Genomic DNA, 20,112 nt, shown 5'->3' with positions numbered 1-20,112 from the left:
AAATTCTTTTTTTTTTTTTTGTTGGCACAAATTCTTTAGAAGGAAAATCAGGGCTACAAGTAATGTACCTATCAATCCTTTAGCTGATAATCAGATGGTACTACTTCAGGGAAGAAACTCAAATTACTTTGGAGCACCTAGTTCAAAGAAGCTGTACTAATGAACACTTGGGATCTTTTTATTAATGAGGAAAAAAAAAGTAGAGAGTAAAAAAGGAAAATGTTATTTTAGAGCTATTTCTTAAAAAATTCCTTAAATGTGATTTGAACAAAGAATCAGAAACTCACATAAAATTACTTTCTAAATGTCCCTATTTATTGATAAGACTGATTCTGAGAATAAAATGTGAAGAACAAACTGGAAGAGGAAAAAAGGCCCATAGTTGTAGTGAGAATTCTCTAAGCAAAACGGAGATTTAAAACATATTTTAATATTAAACAAAATCAACTTATACATTTTATTTTGCTCTTTCACCACCTTTAGTATAATCCTGAAGTACTAAACTACTCCACTGTTTTCTTTTGCATTTAGGAAAAGTTCCTTATCTTTGATATGAAGAGCAATACAGGTTGAGTATCCCTTATCTGAAATGCTTGGGAAGAGAAGTGTCTCAGATTTTGAATTTTTTCAGATTTTGGAATATTTATATTGTATACTTACAGTTGAGCATCCCTAATCCAAAAAATCCAAAACCTGAGATGTTCCAATGAATATTTTCTTTGAGCATCATGTCAGTGCTCAAAAGTTTTGGATCTTCAATTTCAGATTTGAGATACGCAACATGTATAATGTCAACTAACGTCTGCAGTAGAAAGAGTAATGGGTGTTCCTCTCATTTACTTAAATGAGCACTCTGTAATCTTTCCAGAGAAAGAATGACCAGCCATATCATTCAATGTATTCTTTGCCAAGCTTAATGACTAAGATACCTAACAAAGTATAACACCTGGGCTGTGTCACCATGGATCGTTATTTATTTACAAAATTAAGTTGTTTCCTATGCTAAATATACTTATATTTATTATCTCTTTCTGTAGCCTTTGATATATTCCATTAAAACACTTTCTTACTTTTGACATCTCATAGTTGAATTTGCACTGCCAAGTTTATTTAACCTAGATTTAGTCCAATCCCTCATACTGCCTACAGAAAAATAATACCCAATAAGGTTAAGTAACTTGTGCAAGGCTACGATGCTAGTTAGGGACAAAAATAGCATATAATGCAGAATGAGACTCAGTTAGGGGTTTCAGGAGACCCTTGTGTAGTAAAAGGTGGTATCTGGGGTAAGAGAATTACATTTAATAAAAACATAATGTTAAATAAAAATTAGTTACATGAATTAAAATTGCATTTAATGTTATCTTAGGCACAAAGTTAAAGTTCCCAAATTAAAAAAAAACCAAGAGGAATATGAGGCTATTAAGTACCATTAAGACCCTCTAAGAGAAACAAAGAAAGTAGACAAGAAAAATATACTATGAAGAGTATGTCATTATAGACTTTCCATTTCAGAACTATTATCTAGAAAACTGAGATAAAAACTTTGATTATAAAAGACAATGATAGCCAAATAAAATAAAATGTTTTTCTTATAACAGATGGTTTATGTCCTGATAATGTTTGCAGTTAATGCTTTAGGATTACCTATTAATAAGGAAGCAGGGATGCTTTCCATTGATATTTCTAATTCTAAAGAAACAAGTTCTTTGTAACTTACTTTGTAGTGAGCTATTACACATAGGTTTGTTTAAAGGGCTGGGTTGAAGTGACTTTAAAACTTTATATCTAAATCCTGTTTGTGACAGATCTACAGACCAGCTTTGAAGATGAGTGTTGGAAAAGCTTTTCTTCATCACTGTTGCTACGTAACAATTCTCACAGAATAGTGGCTCCAGCTTTTTTTTCCTAATGCTCTAAGATTAAAATGGAATCAACCATGGGTGTCCATATGCAATGACTGTCACACTCTTACAGTGCAGAACCCTGAGGCTGGGAGTAACAGTGCCCTTGAGCCTAATGCTTCCCAGCTCTCAGGGAGCTCAGTCAGGCTGTGAAGATGGCACTGGTAGATCTGGGGCCTGGCTTCTGAAATTGAGGCTGTAATTGGTAAGGGCCAGCTGCTGCAAACTGTTGTCATCACCACTACTGTCGCTGCGTAGGGAGCACATCTTTTTGCTTAGGATTCTTGGAGACTTTCGGTATAGATTATGGGCCAAAGTTGGGGACTCTCAGCTACTTAAGAATTTGAAAAAGACTAAAATTACAAAACTGCTAAAGATATAGGGAAATCTGAGGGGAAAAATCACTGTAGAAAGTAGGCTTTAAATAAAAATCTAAACAAATATTATTATTTCTCTGGAAAGTATCTGGATTCCCACTTAGCTCTGCTGGCCAAGGATAAAGTTATTTCAATTAAAAAATATTAATGTTTTTTAAATATATACTCTCAGTAATAAGTATGGGGGGGCATAGAAATAATCTAATTATTGTTTAATCCTCAGTAAATAAATACTTAAACTTCACAATGACAAAGGTGATGGGATAGTAACAGTATAAGATAAGCAAATCCAAGATTTATACAAGCAAAAAAACCAAAGAATCAAAAAGAATTTTATGGATATTGAGGAATCCAAAAGAAATACCACTGGGTACTGTTCAGACATTTAATTTATATGATCTCAAATTCAACACTATGACCATTTTTTTTTTTTTTTTTTTGGCTCATAGGTACTTACTTTACATATTGGTAGAAATTCCTAGAACATAAGAAATTGATTTTACAAGTCCATGAAGGTCTAAAATCAATTAGAATAGGCATATTTAAGTTTTGGAGAAACTGCATATTTAAGCCCCTAAAATGACTACTGTGTGTGAGGCAAGGCAAGATGACTTTTAAGGTTCAATTTTTGGAACTTTCATACATTGCTAGTGGAATTGTAAAATGATGCAGCTGTCATGGAAAACACTTTGGCAATTTCTGAAAAGGTTAAACATAGACTCACTTTGCGGCTGTTGATGCCGGCGGGGGTGAGGGTGGGGGGACAAAAAAACTAAAAAAACCAAAAAAACCCAAAGAGTTACCATATGACCCAGCAATTACACTCCTAGGAGAGTTATCCAAGAGAACCAAAAACATATGTTCTCTATGTGAATGTTTATAGCACTGTTATAAAGAATAGCCAAAAAATGGAAATAACCCAAATGTCTATCAACTAATGCATAAACATATGTGGTATAGCCACACAATGGAATATTATTTGGCCATAAAAAGGAATGAAGTACTGTTACACACCACAACATGGGTGAACCTTGAAAACACATTAAGTGAAAGAAGCCAGACACAAAAGGCCACATATTACATTATTCCATTTATATGAAATGTTCAGAATAGATAAATCCATAGAGACAGAGAGATTAGTGGTTGCCAGAGGATAGGAGAAGAAGAAATTGGGAACTGTTACAATAAATATGAGGTTTCTTTTTGGGGTGATAGAAATGTACTGGAATTAGATTGTGGTAATGGTTGTACAACCTAGTGAATATATTAAAAACCAGTGAATTGCACACTATAAATGGTGAATTTTATGCTATATGAATTTTATATTAAAAAAGTCAATTAAATACAAAAATTCCACAGTTATAAGGAAATATAAAAAATAATTTCAATGATCTTCTAATATGGTCTCAAATACCCAGACTAAATTTGGAATCTTAAGAGAAAGGCTTGGGAACACTTCTGAGAACAAATTCATTTCTAAGGAATCATCTCTTTGTTTTTCATGGTGTGCTCACAAATTTTTCTGAAGAAATTAATGATGCGCAGACTTTAAAAAAACAGCCTACTGAGGCAAAAAGCCTTAGTCACATCTTTCCATTCATGCCTGGTAGCCCTAGGGAAAGTGACTCTCCAGAGTATCTATCTGAATGATGGTTACCTAAAGTGGCTGCCCATGTCCAGTGATGGCTTTTGTTTAGTGATCATGGTCAAGTTGAGCTTGTTTAAATACCATTTCCCAGGGCTTATATGCTACTCCCTGAACAACAGGAATACTCAAAGCTTTTAGAGGGAATAAACTATTGCATGGTTCTGCCTAGGAAGCGGGCCACAGTTCACTGGAAACAGCCAGTTCAGATAAATAAAATGAAAGCAGACATTTTTGGAGATGGTCTTGAAAGCTTTCCATTAGAGAACATCAAGGGCATAGAACTAGGAATAGCATGTATCCATGGTAGACTTCTATAAGTCACTCTACCCTATATCCTTTCTAAGTAATACAAAGTATTCATCTCCTTCACTGAATAACCAAATCATTTCCACAGAAGACAATACACATCTCTTTCCCTCACCACCTACTAAGAGACATTTGACTCCTACACCACAATTAACCACAGATCACCAGAATACAAAATAGTGGCCTATTTATGAAGGTTCCATGTTAAACTTGGGTTAAAAAGGTACATATTAAGTACAAGCACTCTTAAGGAAACTTGATCCCCATTTCTGGCACGTAGGCTGACAGAAAGGGACTCAGGCCAGTTAAGTGACTTCTCAATAGCCTTCTTAATGGTTTCTCTTTGGCTGCCAGTTTGGTCTGGACTTTTCCTTAGATTTTTCTGCTTTGGTTCAGCATCAGCACAGTCCCCTCCTGTGTTACAGGCTCAAGTATAATGACAGAGGTCAAAGAAGGCTTGTGAAGACTAAGAGCAAAAGGAAGAGAGAAAGAAGAATGGGACGGAGCTGAAGGAGGTGTCCTATGGCTAGAAAATCTTCCCAAAATACCAGTCAATATCTTCTCAAAGAAACTATTCTGAATACTGTGACCATGATGATATAAAGTGATTCTTCACTTTCTGGTTTCCTATATTGTGGTAAGATGGGAATTATGAGGAATATAAAAATGAATTTACAATACACTATGATAATGTATAAAATATACTTTTATGTAATTTGTTATTGTGCTTTCTAATTTGGTATATAAACACTTCAAAATAAATACATGCACAAGTTTTACAAAGTAGAGTATATAGGTAGTAAATTATTTATAGAAGAGTATATATATTTCTGCACATTTTTATTAACGTCATCTACCAAAGATTGTAAAGAGCCTAACAACTTATTAGGGCATATTTATTTGGGAAAATCAGATTCAACTTTGTATTATTTCAACATATAGTACCTTTTGCAGGAATAAAACCTGAAGTAAGAGTAAAATCTAATAAAGTTCAACTGAGATGCAAAATTATAACCAAATGCTTAGGTAATAAATCTCAGCAATTACTAGGTTACTTTAGTTCATTTCTAATCAGTTCTTTAAAAAGAATTGGTCAATCAGTAATCATTATTATAGATGTTCTTCTACATGTAAGGAGTTCTTGAGAATCTTTAAAATATTTATTCAATAAAAATGAGAGGCCTAAAGGGACATTAATTTCTTTGTTGTTAAACAAATGAATACTATTTAAGCTCTGCAATAAAAGGTCTTTTCATATGCTGTTGGCAACCAGTTAGGGTCTGAATACATAGTCCAAATATCATTAAATGTTGCAATCACAATAGCAATTCAAGTCCCAAGGAATCAGCAAGAAATCTAAACAAAGTGGGCATGTGTCATGTTATATTTTCATATGTAGATGCATTTCATTGAGTGTGACAGTGATCAACTGTACCGACTCTATTTAAATTTTTTTATGCGATTATATGAACATAAAATTCCCATCAGTACACACTGATAAATTACATGTTATGGTCCAAATTTTTTTAGTGTCAATACATCTATGAAAGTACAATGGAAGTCACCAGAAGATGATTTGATACCAAAACACCTTAGTTACTTAAAAGAATAAAGATATGAAAATTTAAGACTTAGCCTTATTTCTATTGTTCTGAACTATCATGTTTAAGTCAAATGTTGATTTTTTTCCCTTTAACAAGAGATAGACTTCAGCGAGTATAGCAACATACTAATACAATTATATATAGGTGTGTGTATATATCCTTTCCAAGTGGTTCACATGAGGAATTTTGAAAACAGCTTTCATGCATCAAATGGTAGTAATAAATTTATGCAATATTCATATACAAAGAATAGCACTATTATAACAGTATACTGAACACATTATCTTATTATAGTCATCTTCAGTGACTACTTCTGAACTGCCATTCAGAATCTTTTTCCTAGCTATAAAGACTTGTAAGAAGTTTGTGTTTTTAAACTTGAATTCCAGAAATGCCTATAAGTTATGACTTTAAAAATTCCATTGGAAATTTGAGAGTAGATGTGAAGGTTTTTCTAAGTCATAGGATAAACATTAAAAAAAGATACTCCCATGTATGTCTAAATTCAATCTTAGTGGCAGTTAGCTAAAATGCTGGGGTTACTGCTCTGCAAGTATGTGTGCATGTGTTTCCCCCTTTCTCTTTATATGTGCATGTCTCTTTGGGCATCTAAAGTCTCCATATTTTTCATTGTAAGGCTCTTTATCCAACACTGGCCCTCATGACTGCTTTTTCTTTCCCTGACAAAATGCCTTCTTTTCTAAAAATTAACTGTGAGACTGTAAGGGGGAATAAAAAGGGGTGGAAATATAAATTAAAGTATAATTATACTTTATAGAAGTCAATGGAATTAGTTTTAACATGATGAATATATACTTTAATTTTATCCCTAACTTGTACAGTAATACTGGCTGTAAAAGGGTGATAAAAGGACAAAGCTGGGGATGACAGAGGCTATCAGTTGAGCCACAGATTCCCTGGGGGAGAGAAATATGAAAAGCTAAAAGGAATTTCTGAGAAAAGAGGAAATAAGTAATAAAATAATATGGGTGCAGGAGACAAGTCTTAGAAGCTGATGATCAAAGAATAAGGAGATTCAGCCAGTGAGGATACAGAATGTGCAAATGCAGAATGACAAAGATCTGTAAGGAGGGCCTATGGCACGTTAGAGAGAATTAAGAAAAAATAAGATTTTAAACAACTAGGAAGTACCATTTGACTTGGTGTCTATAGTGACCAAAGATTTTAAAAGAAACCACAAGGGCCCTATCTGGAAAGGATTTCAATTGTCCAGAGATCAAAAGAACCAAAGACTAGGAGAAAGAAGGCTAGATCTAGCTCTAGGAGTTAGAGCATAAAGAAAGAGAAGAATGCAAGGCAAATTACAAAAGGAAATAGTGTTTACTGCTGTAACTTCAAGATTGATTATACAATGTGAAACATACAATATACCTAAGATGTGTGCAAATTGTTCCTTGAATTTAATTAAGTTACTATTTTTATGGGTCACTGACCCTTGCAATAAGAGGTTCCCTACATTACATCCAAAGTTAGGGAAGTCAAATAGTGCTTAAAAGGACAAGCAAAGCTTTCAATATTTTGTGCCACGTGGCTGCCTCTACTAAAATCAAACACTAGAGGTTTATTTTTGTATGGAATAATCATATGAAATTTTAATGGTAGCCTTTATTATTTAATTTTACCTTTTTTTTTTTGGTTCCTTGCTATACATTTTGGATAAGACAGGACATCAGTATAATACAAGAAAAGCAGGATTTAATGTGTTCTCAGTAAGCAGCTGCTCATGAAGATAATACTTCCAGTCACTGGCTTAGAAAGCAAGATTCTGAGATTACTGGGCCAACGCCTCTGACTTGTCAACCAAAAAAGTTACTTCCCCTTTAGTATAATAAATTGCCGAAGTACAAGTTAAACAGTTGTCTATGAGAGTTTATTAGCAGGTCTATAATATGGTGGGTGAGCAGAGATACTGGTATTTTCTTTGCCAGTGACCAAAATATTTACAAATTTCATAAAATGGAAATAACTTTCTAAAAAATTAATAAGATCTGTTTTACAAATTACCAATTCAGCTGGAACACTGAATAGTAGAAATGACAAAAGATTTGTTCTTACGGTTGATAAAAAATTTATATCAGGGCATTCAAGTAAAGTTATTTTCTGTGTTATGATTTAATGAATCATGTGAGTTGTATCTGGTTGGGAGACACAGATGCTGGCTCACTGAAGCCTACACTAATGCTTCTCAGCACAGCTTTCCTTGGGACAGTAAAGCCAGAATAACATGTCAGACTGAAGTAATATCAAAGAAAGAGAATGCAGGGTGGAAGATGCTATGAGGCTGACTCATAACACTTTTTGACCTGTGAGTTGTCTGGTAAGTTTTCAATGTCCTATGGGGTTCAATGACCTAACAAGTGCCAAGCAGCAACAGTAATGCAGTAATGAATGGTCTTCAAAAGAAGACTTTTGTAATTCAAGCTGAAAAACACTGCACTTATTAAATGGTTTAAACCCTATTGAAAAACAGCGTTAGAAACCACTAGTGGTTTCTTAAAAGGTGAATGAGTATTAAATGTTTCATATGTGCTTGTATAGTGAGTATCTATTTTAGTTCCTTTAAATCTGTTAGATTTTAAAATGTACATTAATTTGAAAATTAAACTTTTCTGATTGATAATGTTGAAGAAAAATAAAACAGCACAACACATATAAAAATAACAGCTATAAAATAATGAAGCCCATTCAATGCTAACAAAATGGACTAGTAAAAATGAAACTAAAGGACTATTCTGTATGCATACAACATGAGGATGTTCTCTTTCAAAAGAAGATAACAGTGTTTCTGAAGAACAGGTCCTCAAGAAGAAAAGATGGTAAAAAATATAAAGAGAATGATTAGCTTATCAAAATATGGCATCATTTCACATAAAAATTATTTTATCATAAAGGAAAATAAGGCATAAAATAGAGGTATGGTATTTTCCATGGCAGTTCACGAAATCAGTGAAATAACTTTGTCTTTCCCAAATCAAAATTCTTCATATTTACTGTTTAGAGTTAAAATCTGCGAGAGTACTTACAATGACAGCAACACCATAGCAATTAAAGTCCACTCCGCAGGTTTGTGTATAATATTTCTATTTGTTAATCTGAAAGATAAGATAAAATTTACTCAAGGATTGTTACATTTAAATAAATCTTCTATTTCTAGACACATATAATATTATGTGTCAAAGGAGCACTATTTTTTTTTAAATATTTGTTATATTTGACAGGAAAGAGTCAGTAGTATAATAATGTGGCTTCATATTCAGTATCTGGTAATTACCATCTCAAAAAGGAAGTGTTCCAGCTCCATTTTCAGTACAATATTACTACTAGACAAGATGAGAATATAGGAACAATGTGGGAAATTAAATTGCATAGTTTATTAAAACACACACACACACATAGAGGATGTTATACCCCCGCCAACTCTATGCTTTCCCCAATCAAACCCTTTATTAAAGCTAACAGGATAAGCAATATCTTTTTTTTTTTTTTTTCCAGACCCCGGGTCTCACTAGATTGCCCAGGCTGGGGTGCAGTGGTTATTCACAGGTGAAGTCATAGCATACTACAGCCTCTAACTCCTGGGCTTAAATGATCCTCCTGCCTCAGCCTCCTGAGTAGATGGGACTACAGGCACATGCCACTGTGCCTGGCTTAACGTATGCAATTTCTGATTTTAATTTTACTTCATCTTTTGCACCTTTCTGTGCTAGGCTGGCAGCAGGCAATTAAGGGATGTTATAATCCATAATTTATAGAAATTAGAGTTGGCTTAAAAATTATAAGACTAGGTCTTTATTAAAGAAAACTTAAGTTTTAAAAAAATCAGAGGTAAATTCTATCACTTAGCCATTGTAGGCAACAAAATACTCTGTAGTCATCTTAGTTTCTCAGAAAACATTTAGAAAGATCACTCTAAATTAAAAAATGATATAAATCTTAAGATCTTAAGATCACCCAATAAATAAATCACAAAGGATATGAGCAGGCAATTTATTGAGGAGGAAAGGTGAAACGGCCAATAAACTTTGAAAAGGACCTCAATCTCACTAGTAATCTGGGAAATTAATATAAAAACAATAACATCAGACTGGCCAAAATAAAAGACTGACAATACAAAGGATTGGTGAGGACAGGAAGAAATAGTACCTTTAACATACTGTTGTTGTGAGCAACTGAACAACAATTTGGCAATATCTAATAGAGTTGAAAATGCATATGAACAGCCAGCTTTTCTATTTCTAGATATAAAGCCCCAAAAAGCTCTCTCACTGGCCGGCCGCAGAGACTCACGCCTGTAATCCTAGCACTCTGAGAGGCCAAGGCAGGAGGATCACTTGAGGTCAGGAGTTTCAGACTAACATGAGCAACAGTAAGACCCCACCTCTACTAAAAAATAGAAAAATTAGCCAGGCATTGGGGGCACACCTATAGCCCCACCTACTCGGGAGGCTGAGACAGGAGGACTGCTTGAACCCAGGAGTTTGAGGTTGCTGTGAGCTAGGCTGATGCCACAGCACTGTAGCGTGGGTGACAGAGCGAGACTCTGTCTCAAAAAACAAACCAAAAAAATCTTTCTTGTTTATGTATGAGGAAATGTGTATGAAGACTGTTAATGCAACACTGCTTATAATAGGGGAAAAATAAATTGTGGCATATTTATAAAATACTAAATAGCTAATACTAATAGTTAAAATGAATTAGATTTACATATTTTGCTCATAATTTTGAATGAAAGAAAGTGAGCATGGTATTTTATATAAATCAAGAACAGACAATACTAAATACCATTTATGTGTGTGTGTGTATATATATATATATGCAGTAAAAATATAAAAACAAAGACTGGAAGGATATACACCTACTTAATAGTATTAGTTGCCTCTGAGAAGGAAAGGAGACTAGATTGAGAATGGGAGTAACAGGGACTTCATGTCTTTCTCCTCTTTTGCACTGGCTATTCCAGCTGTCTGAAAGTACCTTACCCTAGATAAGTTTCCTTTTGTCATCTTTGTAATAAGACCTATTTGGGCCACCCCGTTACAAAGTGCAACTTGCCCTCTATTGCCCAGCCCAATACTCCTGACCCCCTTATATGTTTTTCTTTTCTTTTTCCCTACCATTTATTACCTTCTAACATAATTAGTTTACTACCTATCTTCTCTTGCCTAAGGGTGGGAATCTTTGTGTTCTTCACCTATTTATTCCAGGTGCCCAGAACAAGTGCCTGGCGGTTAGTAGGCATTCAATTAATATATTTTGAATGAATGAACCTATGTTTTCTTTTATTTAAAAATTTACATCTGAATCAAATTTTAGAAAATATTAAAATCAGTTAATTCTGAGTGGAGGGTATATTTTGTTACATTAATGTGAATTTCCCCCATAGTTTAAAATGTTTTTCAAAATTAAAAAAAGCCTAGATGATATAAAAAGGGAATACAGTTGAAGTCTGAAAGATAATATCTATACCCAGATCTGTTCTTAGTAGTGTTTAACCTTGGACAAATTTGATGGCTATAAAACTTTTTTTTAAATTTGGCAAAATAAGGACAATAATACTACCTACCTTATAGGGTTCTTGTGAGGATTAAATGTACAAAAGACATCTATATTGCCAAATCCAACTACATTTTTCAGTCATCTTAATATCAATCAGCAGCATTTGACACAGTTAATCACTCCCTTCTCTATGGAACATTTTCTCCACCTAGTCTTCCCTTGCTTGGTAGCCCCCACCCCCAAACTGGCACTCTCCTTCTCAGACCTTTTAATATTGGAATGTCCCAGGGCCTCTGCCCTTAGGTCTCTTCTCTCCTCCATCAGTGTTTTTTTTCCATGGTGATGTTATCCAATCTCGTAACTTTAAATATTAGATAACTATGTGCTGACAACTCTCAAATTTATTATCTCTAGCCTATACCTCTTCCTTGAATTTTCAGACTTCTATATCTAACGGTCCCTTTGGCATCTCAAAACTTAGTACAGACAAAATTGAGTTCATCTTCCTCCCCAAACCAGGTCCTTCTGTGGATATCCTCATCTCAGTAAATGGCTTATCCTATCCTTCCAGAATCCAGTTGCTCAGGCCAAAAACCTTGTGGTTAAACTTGACTCTTTTTACGTCTCAGGTTCAACCTGTCATCAAATCCTGATGGTTCTACTTTCAAAATAGAATTTCATCACTTATTATCTCCACTGCTTTCTCTTTGGGCCACGCCATTTCTTGCCTAGATTACCAAAATAACCTCCTTATTGGTCTCCCTGCCTCTGACTACCTGTCATAATTTGAGAATGTCCTCACTCAGCAGACAAAGTGAGGCTATTAAAAAATGTATATCATCTTATTCTTCTGTTCAGAACCCACGATTGCTCTCCATCTCACTCACTAAAAGCCAAAGAATTACCATGGCTATAAGACTTATACCATCTATGCCATATCCAGCCTCTACCCCATATTTCTCTGCTCATATCTCTTTTTACTCTTGCTTCTGCTCATTTCTCCTGCCTCACCAACCACCTAAATATTCTGTGAATACACCAGGCCTATTCCTGCTTTAGATTTAGAGCCTTTGCACCTGCTGTTCTCTTTGTCTATTTTCACATTTAAAATTGCAACTTTCTCGTTCCTTAGTACCATCTCGTTTCCCTGCTTCTAGTGAGAAATGGAGAATGGACTGGGAAGGGGAAAAGGGCATATATCAACACATAATAACATATATAGTATGTTTTAAAAATTTTTATATATTCCCTCTTTTAGAATGTAACTTCCATGAAAGAAGGGAATTTTTTGTCTGTTTTATTCACTGATGTACCTGTAGCAAATAAAACAGAATATAGCAGATAACCAAAGGAGCTCAAAGGAGGATAAGGGGCCAGGCTTGGTGGCTCATGCCTGTAATCCCAGAGCTTTGGGAGGCCAAGACAGGAGGATTACTTGAGGTCAGGAGTTTGAAACCAGCCTGACCAAAATAGTAATTTCCAGCACAGATGCTAAACGAATATACTTACTGTTGTCTGAGAGATAACTTGAGTGATAATTCAAAAATGAAAATAGTAATGCTTGATAGAAAACATTTAAAAAGCACATTTTTGAAACATAATATGAAATTCATACACATTTAGAAAAATACCTTGATTCATCACTGATGAAATTTAAAACTGACTTTTGTGTAAAATACAAGTTTACAGAGGGGTTAGGCAAGAGAAGAAATAAAGGGCATCCAAATCAGAAAAGAAGAAGTCAAATTAGCCTTGTTTGCATATGATATCATCCTATATAGAGAAAACCCTAAAGACTCCACCAAAAAACTATTAGAACTGATAAACAAATTCAGTAAAGTCACATACAAAATCACCATACAAAAATCAGTAGCATTTATATATATCAACAGCAAACAATCTGAAAAAGAAATTAAGAAAGTGATCTCATTTGAAAAGACACAAAAAATGTAAAATACCTAGAAATCACTCTAATCAAAGAAAGGAAAGATCTATACAAGGAAAACTATAAAATTCAGATGAAAGAAATGGAAGAAGACACACAAAAAAAGGGAAAGATATTCCATGCTCATGGATTGAATGAATTAGTATCGTTAAAATGACAATACTACCCAAAGCAATTTACAGATTCAATGAAAAATATCAATGGCAATCTTAACAGAAATAGAAGAAATATCCTAAAATGTATATGGAACCACAAAAGATTCCAAATAGCCAAAGCAATCCTGAGCAAAAAGAACAAAGGTGGAAGCATCACAACACCTGACTTCAAAGTTTATTACATAGCTTAGTAACCAAAACAGCATGGTATTGGCATAAAAACAAACACACAGAACAATGGAACAGAATAGAGAACCCACATAGAAATCCATGAATTTAAAACCAACTCATCTTTGACAAAGGCACCAAGAACATACAGTGGGGAAAGGATAGTCTTTTCAATAAATGGTGCTAGGAAAATTGGATAACTATATACAGAAAAGTGAAACTAGACCCCTATCTCTCACCATACACAAAAATCAAATTAAAATGGATTAAAAACTAAAATCTAAGACCAGAAACTATGAAACTATGAGAAGAAAACATTTGGGGAAATGCTCCAGGACATTGGTCTGGGCAAAGACATTTTGTGTAAGACTTTAAAAGCACAGGCAACCAAAGCAAAAATAGACAACTGCGATTACATTAAGCTAAAAAGCTTGTGCACAGCAAAGGAAACAATCAACAAAGAGACAACCCAAAGAATGAGAGAAAATATTAGCAAACTATCTACCTGACAAGGTATTAATAACCAGAATACATAAGGAGCTCAAACAACTCAACAGCAAAAAAAAAAAAAAGAAAAAAAAATTTGATTATAAAATGGGCAAAAGATCTGAATAGATATTTTCCAAAAGAAGACATATAAATGGCCAAAAGGTATATAAAAAATGCTCAACATCAGTAATCATCAGGCAAATGCAAATCAAAACCATAATGTGGCAATCATGTCACCCAGTTAAAATGGCTTACATCAAAAAACAGGCAACAACAGATGCTGGTGAAGATACGGAGAAATGGGAACCTGTTAGGTCTGGAGCTGACAGCAAACCTAACAGAACCCTAGTACACTGTTAGTGGGAATGTAAACGAGTATAGCTGCTATGGACAACAGTGTGGAGGGTCCTCAAAAAACTAAAAATAGAACTACCATATGATCCAGCAATTCCACTACTAGGTGTATATCCAAAAGAAAGGAAATCAGGTATTGAAAAGATAGCTGTACTCCCACGTTTACTGCAGCACTATTCACAATAGCCAAAATACGGAGTCAACCTAAGTGCCCATCAACGGATGAATGGATAAAAGAAAATGTGGTATATATACACAATAGAGTATTATTCAGCCATAAATAAGAATGAAATCCTGTCATTTCCAGCAACACGGATGAACCTGGAGGCCATTATATTAAGTGAAATAAGCCAGGCACAGAAAGACAAATATTACATGTTCTCACTAACTTGTGGAAGTTAAAAAAGTGGCTCTTAGGAAGATAGCGAGTAGACTAGCCAGGAAGGCGAGGGAGGTTGGGAGATGAAGTATGGGGGGTGAGGGGCAGGGGGCGAGAAAGAAAGGTAAAATGGTAAATTACATATTTTAAATGGTAAATTATATATTTTTTACCTCAATAAAAAGTAAAAAATAAATTTTAATCCAAATCTGATTTAGAAAGATATCTTGATTCAACACTGATGACAGTGAATCATTATCAAGCAGCTTTTGATGGAACCCGCTTTACACTATGACAGGTAAATCAATGTAACATTCTTCTAGATAACAGATTTGTGGTGCACTTCAGTGAAAAGGACAGCACTATTCACTGGGGAAAGATTCTACAAAGAGCTGAAAAAGCTGCTTTAATTTAGGTCCTAAAATAGGCTCTCAACTCTGGCAACACATTAGAATTACCTAGGGGGCTTTTTAAAAAAATACTAACGTGTGAGCCCAATTTTAGCCAAATGAAACTCAATCTCTAGGGGTGGAGCCAGGCATCTGTAGTTGTTAAAAGCTCCCCAGGTAATTGTAATGCACAACTGGCTTGAGAATCATTGTTCTACAAGTTCCTATTATTGATTACCATTTCAAAGAGAAGGATACCGGTTATTTACATCAACTCTTTTCCACTATCAGTATTGATTGAAAAGATTTCTCAACACTCTAGTCACGGTCATCAACATGGTATTTTTTTCAGAGGCTTCACCTGGAAGCCCTAACCTACAATTAGTTGCAGACCTGCTGAAGTTCTCCTGTTGTAATCTGAAGACCACAAATCAGTTATCTTACCAGAGATCATTTTGTATTCTAAGCAACTGATATTTTTCTAAAAGGCAGTTAAAGCCAATTTAAGCAATTTTTAAATCAAAGCTATAGACTTTGACCTGCAGGTACTAAAGAGTAAAGGTTTTCAAAAATAACTTAATTAACACCAAGGTTTTTGTAACAGAAATTTGTAACATCCCCTGCCAAATAATGCATGTAATTTTTGGGCTTATTTTCCCCAAATTTTTTTTATTAAACTTCAAACATATACATAAAAATAGAGAAAATAAACTCCTATGTATTCATCACAACTTTGACAATTATGAACTCTTGACCAACCATGTTTCATCTATACAGCCCCATATTCAGCACTACCCCAACCTAAATAATTTTGAAGCAAATCTCAGATATCATATAATTTCATTTCATCTAGTCTTTGTTTTAAGTAAATAATGCAGAAAGTAGCTGGAAGAGACTTACAGTCCCACAATGGGAATGACAGAAAAAGGTGATAAAATAGTATTTTATAAATACAAGAGGAAGAGAACATTGGAATGTCTCCTCATATCTGCAGTGTTAGCTACCTCTTACAGAACTGAAGAACAATGTGATTCTTGTCTTAGCTAGCTTAGGTGTTGCTATGAGGCTTAGTTTCATAGGTAACAGAACCCTTTTAAGTGGAGCTTTTATTTGAGGTGGTAAGTGAAATGACCTTTTTTCTTTTTCTTTACATCTTTGATACTAATGAGTACTAAGACAACCCATGGGAGATTTAAAGAATAAATAAATAAATAAATAAAACCTTTTAATAACAATCCCATTAGGTCCACTGGATCTTTAAAGTTCTCCTGATAGAAATGTCCAGGTCTGGTTTTTTTTTTTGTCTAGAGAGACTACTGGTTCTTGATTTGCTGTACTCTTCAAAGTACACTGAATATACTACCAGATGGTCCTTTGATAGGTATGTGAGGAAACTGGACAGATGTTTGGACTGCTGGCATCAGTAAGGCTGCCATTTCAGAGAAAGGGAGATTCAATCTAAATGTCTCAGTTTTAATGTTATTTCTTCAGGGAGGGTGTCCCTGATGATACAATTCTTCCCCACCTGACAAGGTTAATTCCCTATTGTAAGCTTCCATAACTACCTGTACTATCCTTTTGTAAAATTTATTATACTTGTAACTATTTTCTTCCAGCTTTATTGAGGTATAATTGACAGCTAAAAATTATATATATTTACGTTGTATAATGTGATGATTTGATATACATATACACTGTGAAATGATTACCACAATCAAGCTAATTAACACATCCATCACCTCACATAATTGACCTTTTTTGTGTGTGTGTAAATGTGGTAAGCACACTTAAGATCTACACTCTTAGCAAATTCCAGGTATACAATAATATACATGTAACTGTTTAAGTTATTAAGTTATCCACAGTAGCTGGTAAAATGCTCAAGGCAGGGATTACATCCCAGTGTCTGTGTAGGGCCTGGCACTCAGCAGGAACTTCATAAATATTTGTGGAGTAAATGAGTGAACTCATTTGCCTATGAAGAAGTTATTAAGTTATAGGAAAAAAGTAGTATAGAAGAAAGGCAATGTGGCATGGGGGGAGGGAGGGGAAACACTGGCCTGAGAATTAAAAGGCCTGGCTTTAACTACTAAGTACCACAAAGGCAAATCACAGTCTAGCTTCACCTAATGAAACAGGTGAGATATGGTTCCATGTTTCTTCATTTTTACCCCGAAGCTCAATTTAATGTAATTAAGTTGGCCAAATTGATGTTTTATTGACAGAACATTTATTTTTTAAGGGGCTATACCATATCCAAAAATTTTTAAAGATGGTAAGAACAGAGTGACAGCTCTCAACATAGTAATAGTTACAGAAGATACAAGTGTAAAGTTTTCGTCAAAGCTACTCTAGATTTCTGGTTTTCCAGAAGTTTTAATTGTCTAGTTTAGTAACAAAGTGACCAAATGGAGAGTTCAGTATAGAGGACACCGACTTTCTTTATCTAAGCAAGGGACTTTGTCTGAAACATGAGTAGACTATTGCAAAAACCTAAATCCATACTGCTTTTATGGTCAACAATCTTTTCATCTACCAAGAGAAAAGGCAATGTAATGTGGTAAAAAGAGCATGGGCTCTGGAGTTAGACTAGGGGATCAAAACCCAACTACTCGTATGATTTGAGAAAGGTTACTTACTCTCATCCCTCATCTGTAAAATGAGGATACCACTATTTTTCAGAAATCAAACATGTAAAGTGCCAGCTACAGCCTGGCACACAGTACTGTACTGACTACATGTATTGATATGGACCAGACATTATCATCAGGGCTGCTTCAAAAGACCAAAAATAACAGACTGGGCAGTGGTTTCCAACATGAAACACCCAAATTTCTAGGGCATCTGAAAATAACAATGGTATCCTGCAGTTACTTTTTAAAATATAATTCAGATACATAAGTAATCCCAAATGGAGAAGAAAATTTATCCATAGTAAGGTGGAACAATCTAAACCATTGTTTCATTTCCACTGAAATTGTAACAACTTGATATAACATCAGTTACCAAAGTGCTGAACAGAACAAACATATGAAAAAAAGCTCAACATCCCTAATCATCAGAGAAATGCAAATCAAAACCACAATGAGATATCACTTAACTCCAATGAGAATGGGCTTTATCAAAAAAACCCAAAACAACACATGTTGGCATGGGTGTAGAGAGACAGGAACACTAATACACTGCTGGTGGGACTGCAAACTAGTGCAACCCCTGTGGAAAGCATTATGGAGGTATCTTAAACAGATTCAAGTAGACCTGCCATTTGACCCAGCAATCCCATTACTGGGCATATACCCAAAGGAAAAAAGGTCATTCTTTAACAAAGACACATGTACCCGAATATTTATAGCGGCACAATTCACAATAGCAAAGATGTGGAAACAACCCAAATGCCCATCAATACATGATTGGATTAGTAAGCTGTGGTATATGTATACCATGGAATATTACTGAGCTATAAGGAATGATGAAGATACGACATCTCTATGGTTCTCCTGGAGAGAGTTGGAACCCATTCTATTAAGTATCCCAAGATACTTGATACATAGATCTTGATCCCAAGATCTATGAAGTATCCCAAGAATGGAAAAACAAGCATCACATGTACTCACCAGAAAATTGGTTTCCCTGATCATCACCTAAATACAAATCTGGGAACGACACCAATTGGATATCAGACTGAGGTGGGGGGTGGGGGAGGGGATGGGGGTATGCCTACACAATGAGTGCATTGCACACCGTTTGGGGAGTGGTAACACTTGAAGGTGCTGACTCGGGAAGGGGGGGTGGGGAAGGGAGGGATATATACCTCATGATGGGTGCAATGCACACGACCTGGGGAACAGACACGCCTGGAGCTCTGACTTGGGGGGAAAGGCGGTACAGGAGCAACATATGTAACCTGCAATTCTGTATCCCCCATAACAAGATAAAATAAAATAAAAGAAAAAAAAAATTTAAATAATGTAAGGCAGAAGAGAGATTTTACCAGAACTCATTTTTTGCCAAACTGTATTATCTACTAGTATTCATAGTATTAAAGAAAATAACCTTTACTAGCTGTATTTAAATTTTAGTTATTTACTTCTACCTAAATCTTACATCTTTCAAGAAAAAGTTTTAGTGGGGAATTCTTCATATCTGGGATGATGAATTAAAAACAGTATCACCTCAAAATATGAGTTGTAAAAATTCCTAAATTATATAAACAGATATGCAATAATCCAAATATAATCTCTAATCAAGATATAATAAAAAATGTTAAAACTGTTAAGGGAAAACTGAGTTACTTAAAACACATTTTGTTTGGTCAGACTTCACAACAAAAGGCTCCAGAATGTTTTAAGATAAATCCTACAGTTTTGAGTTTATGAAGGTTAAATATTTTAATGTAAAGTATTACAAATGACCTTTTTCAGCAGCTGTCAGCTCAGTTTCAAAATTTCAGAATTTTTGAGGTTTGCTTAAACTATGCATTCTAAATACAGAGTTCCATTTAGTAAAAACCTCATTGAAAAACTTTTTCCTGAATTACTCTTTGGCACACGAAAGAGTGAGTGATGTTTTTAACGTGCCAGTTGAAAGTGATTGTCTATTTGGTATTACCAATGTACAGTACAGTAACTGCAAGAGAAATCTAACAGCCGATAGTGCCAAGAAACTATTCCTGTACTATAATTTTACACTTTCAAAATCTGACTACTACTGTTGACACCAATAAACTATAATAATAATAAATTTCTTGGATGAAATGATTCTTCTACTCTAGAAGTTTATTCTATGTTGGTGCTATCTGGCTTCAGCCATAGGCAAGTGTTGATTTTAATATTTGGTCATTGGCATTTGGCCAAAATGTATATTTAGCACACTTCCAC

At 34.6% G+C, this 20,112-nt stretch overlaps 1 protein-coding gene across 1 annotated transcript in view; it reads right to left on the bottom strand.

Moving 5' to 3' along the window:
* Positions 1-20,112, bottom strand: part of RPAP2 (RNA polymerase II associated protein 2) — a 79,682-nt gene that overhangs the window by 22,531 nt on the left and 37,039 nt on the right. Inside the window, exon 11 of the mRNA XM_069478210.1 lies at positions 8,884-8,952. Coding sequence (XP_069334311.1) covers positions 8,884-8,952 — 69 coding nt within the window. The remainder of the gene's footprint in view (positions 1-8,883; positions 8,953-20,112) is intronic.

The sequence above is a fragment of the Eulemur rufifrons genome, chromosome 8 (genome assembly GCF_041146395.1).
Source record: "Eulemur rufifrons isolate Redbay chromosome 8, OSU_ERuf_1, whole genome shotgun sequence".
NCBI lineage: Eukaryota > Metazoa > Chordata > Mammalia > Primates > Lemuridae > Eulemur > Eulemur rufifrons.
The sequence above is the reverse complement of the archived record's forward strand: the minus strand, read 5'-3'. Positions and strand labels throughout refer to the sequence as shown.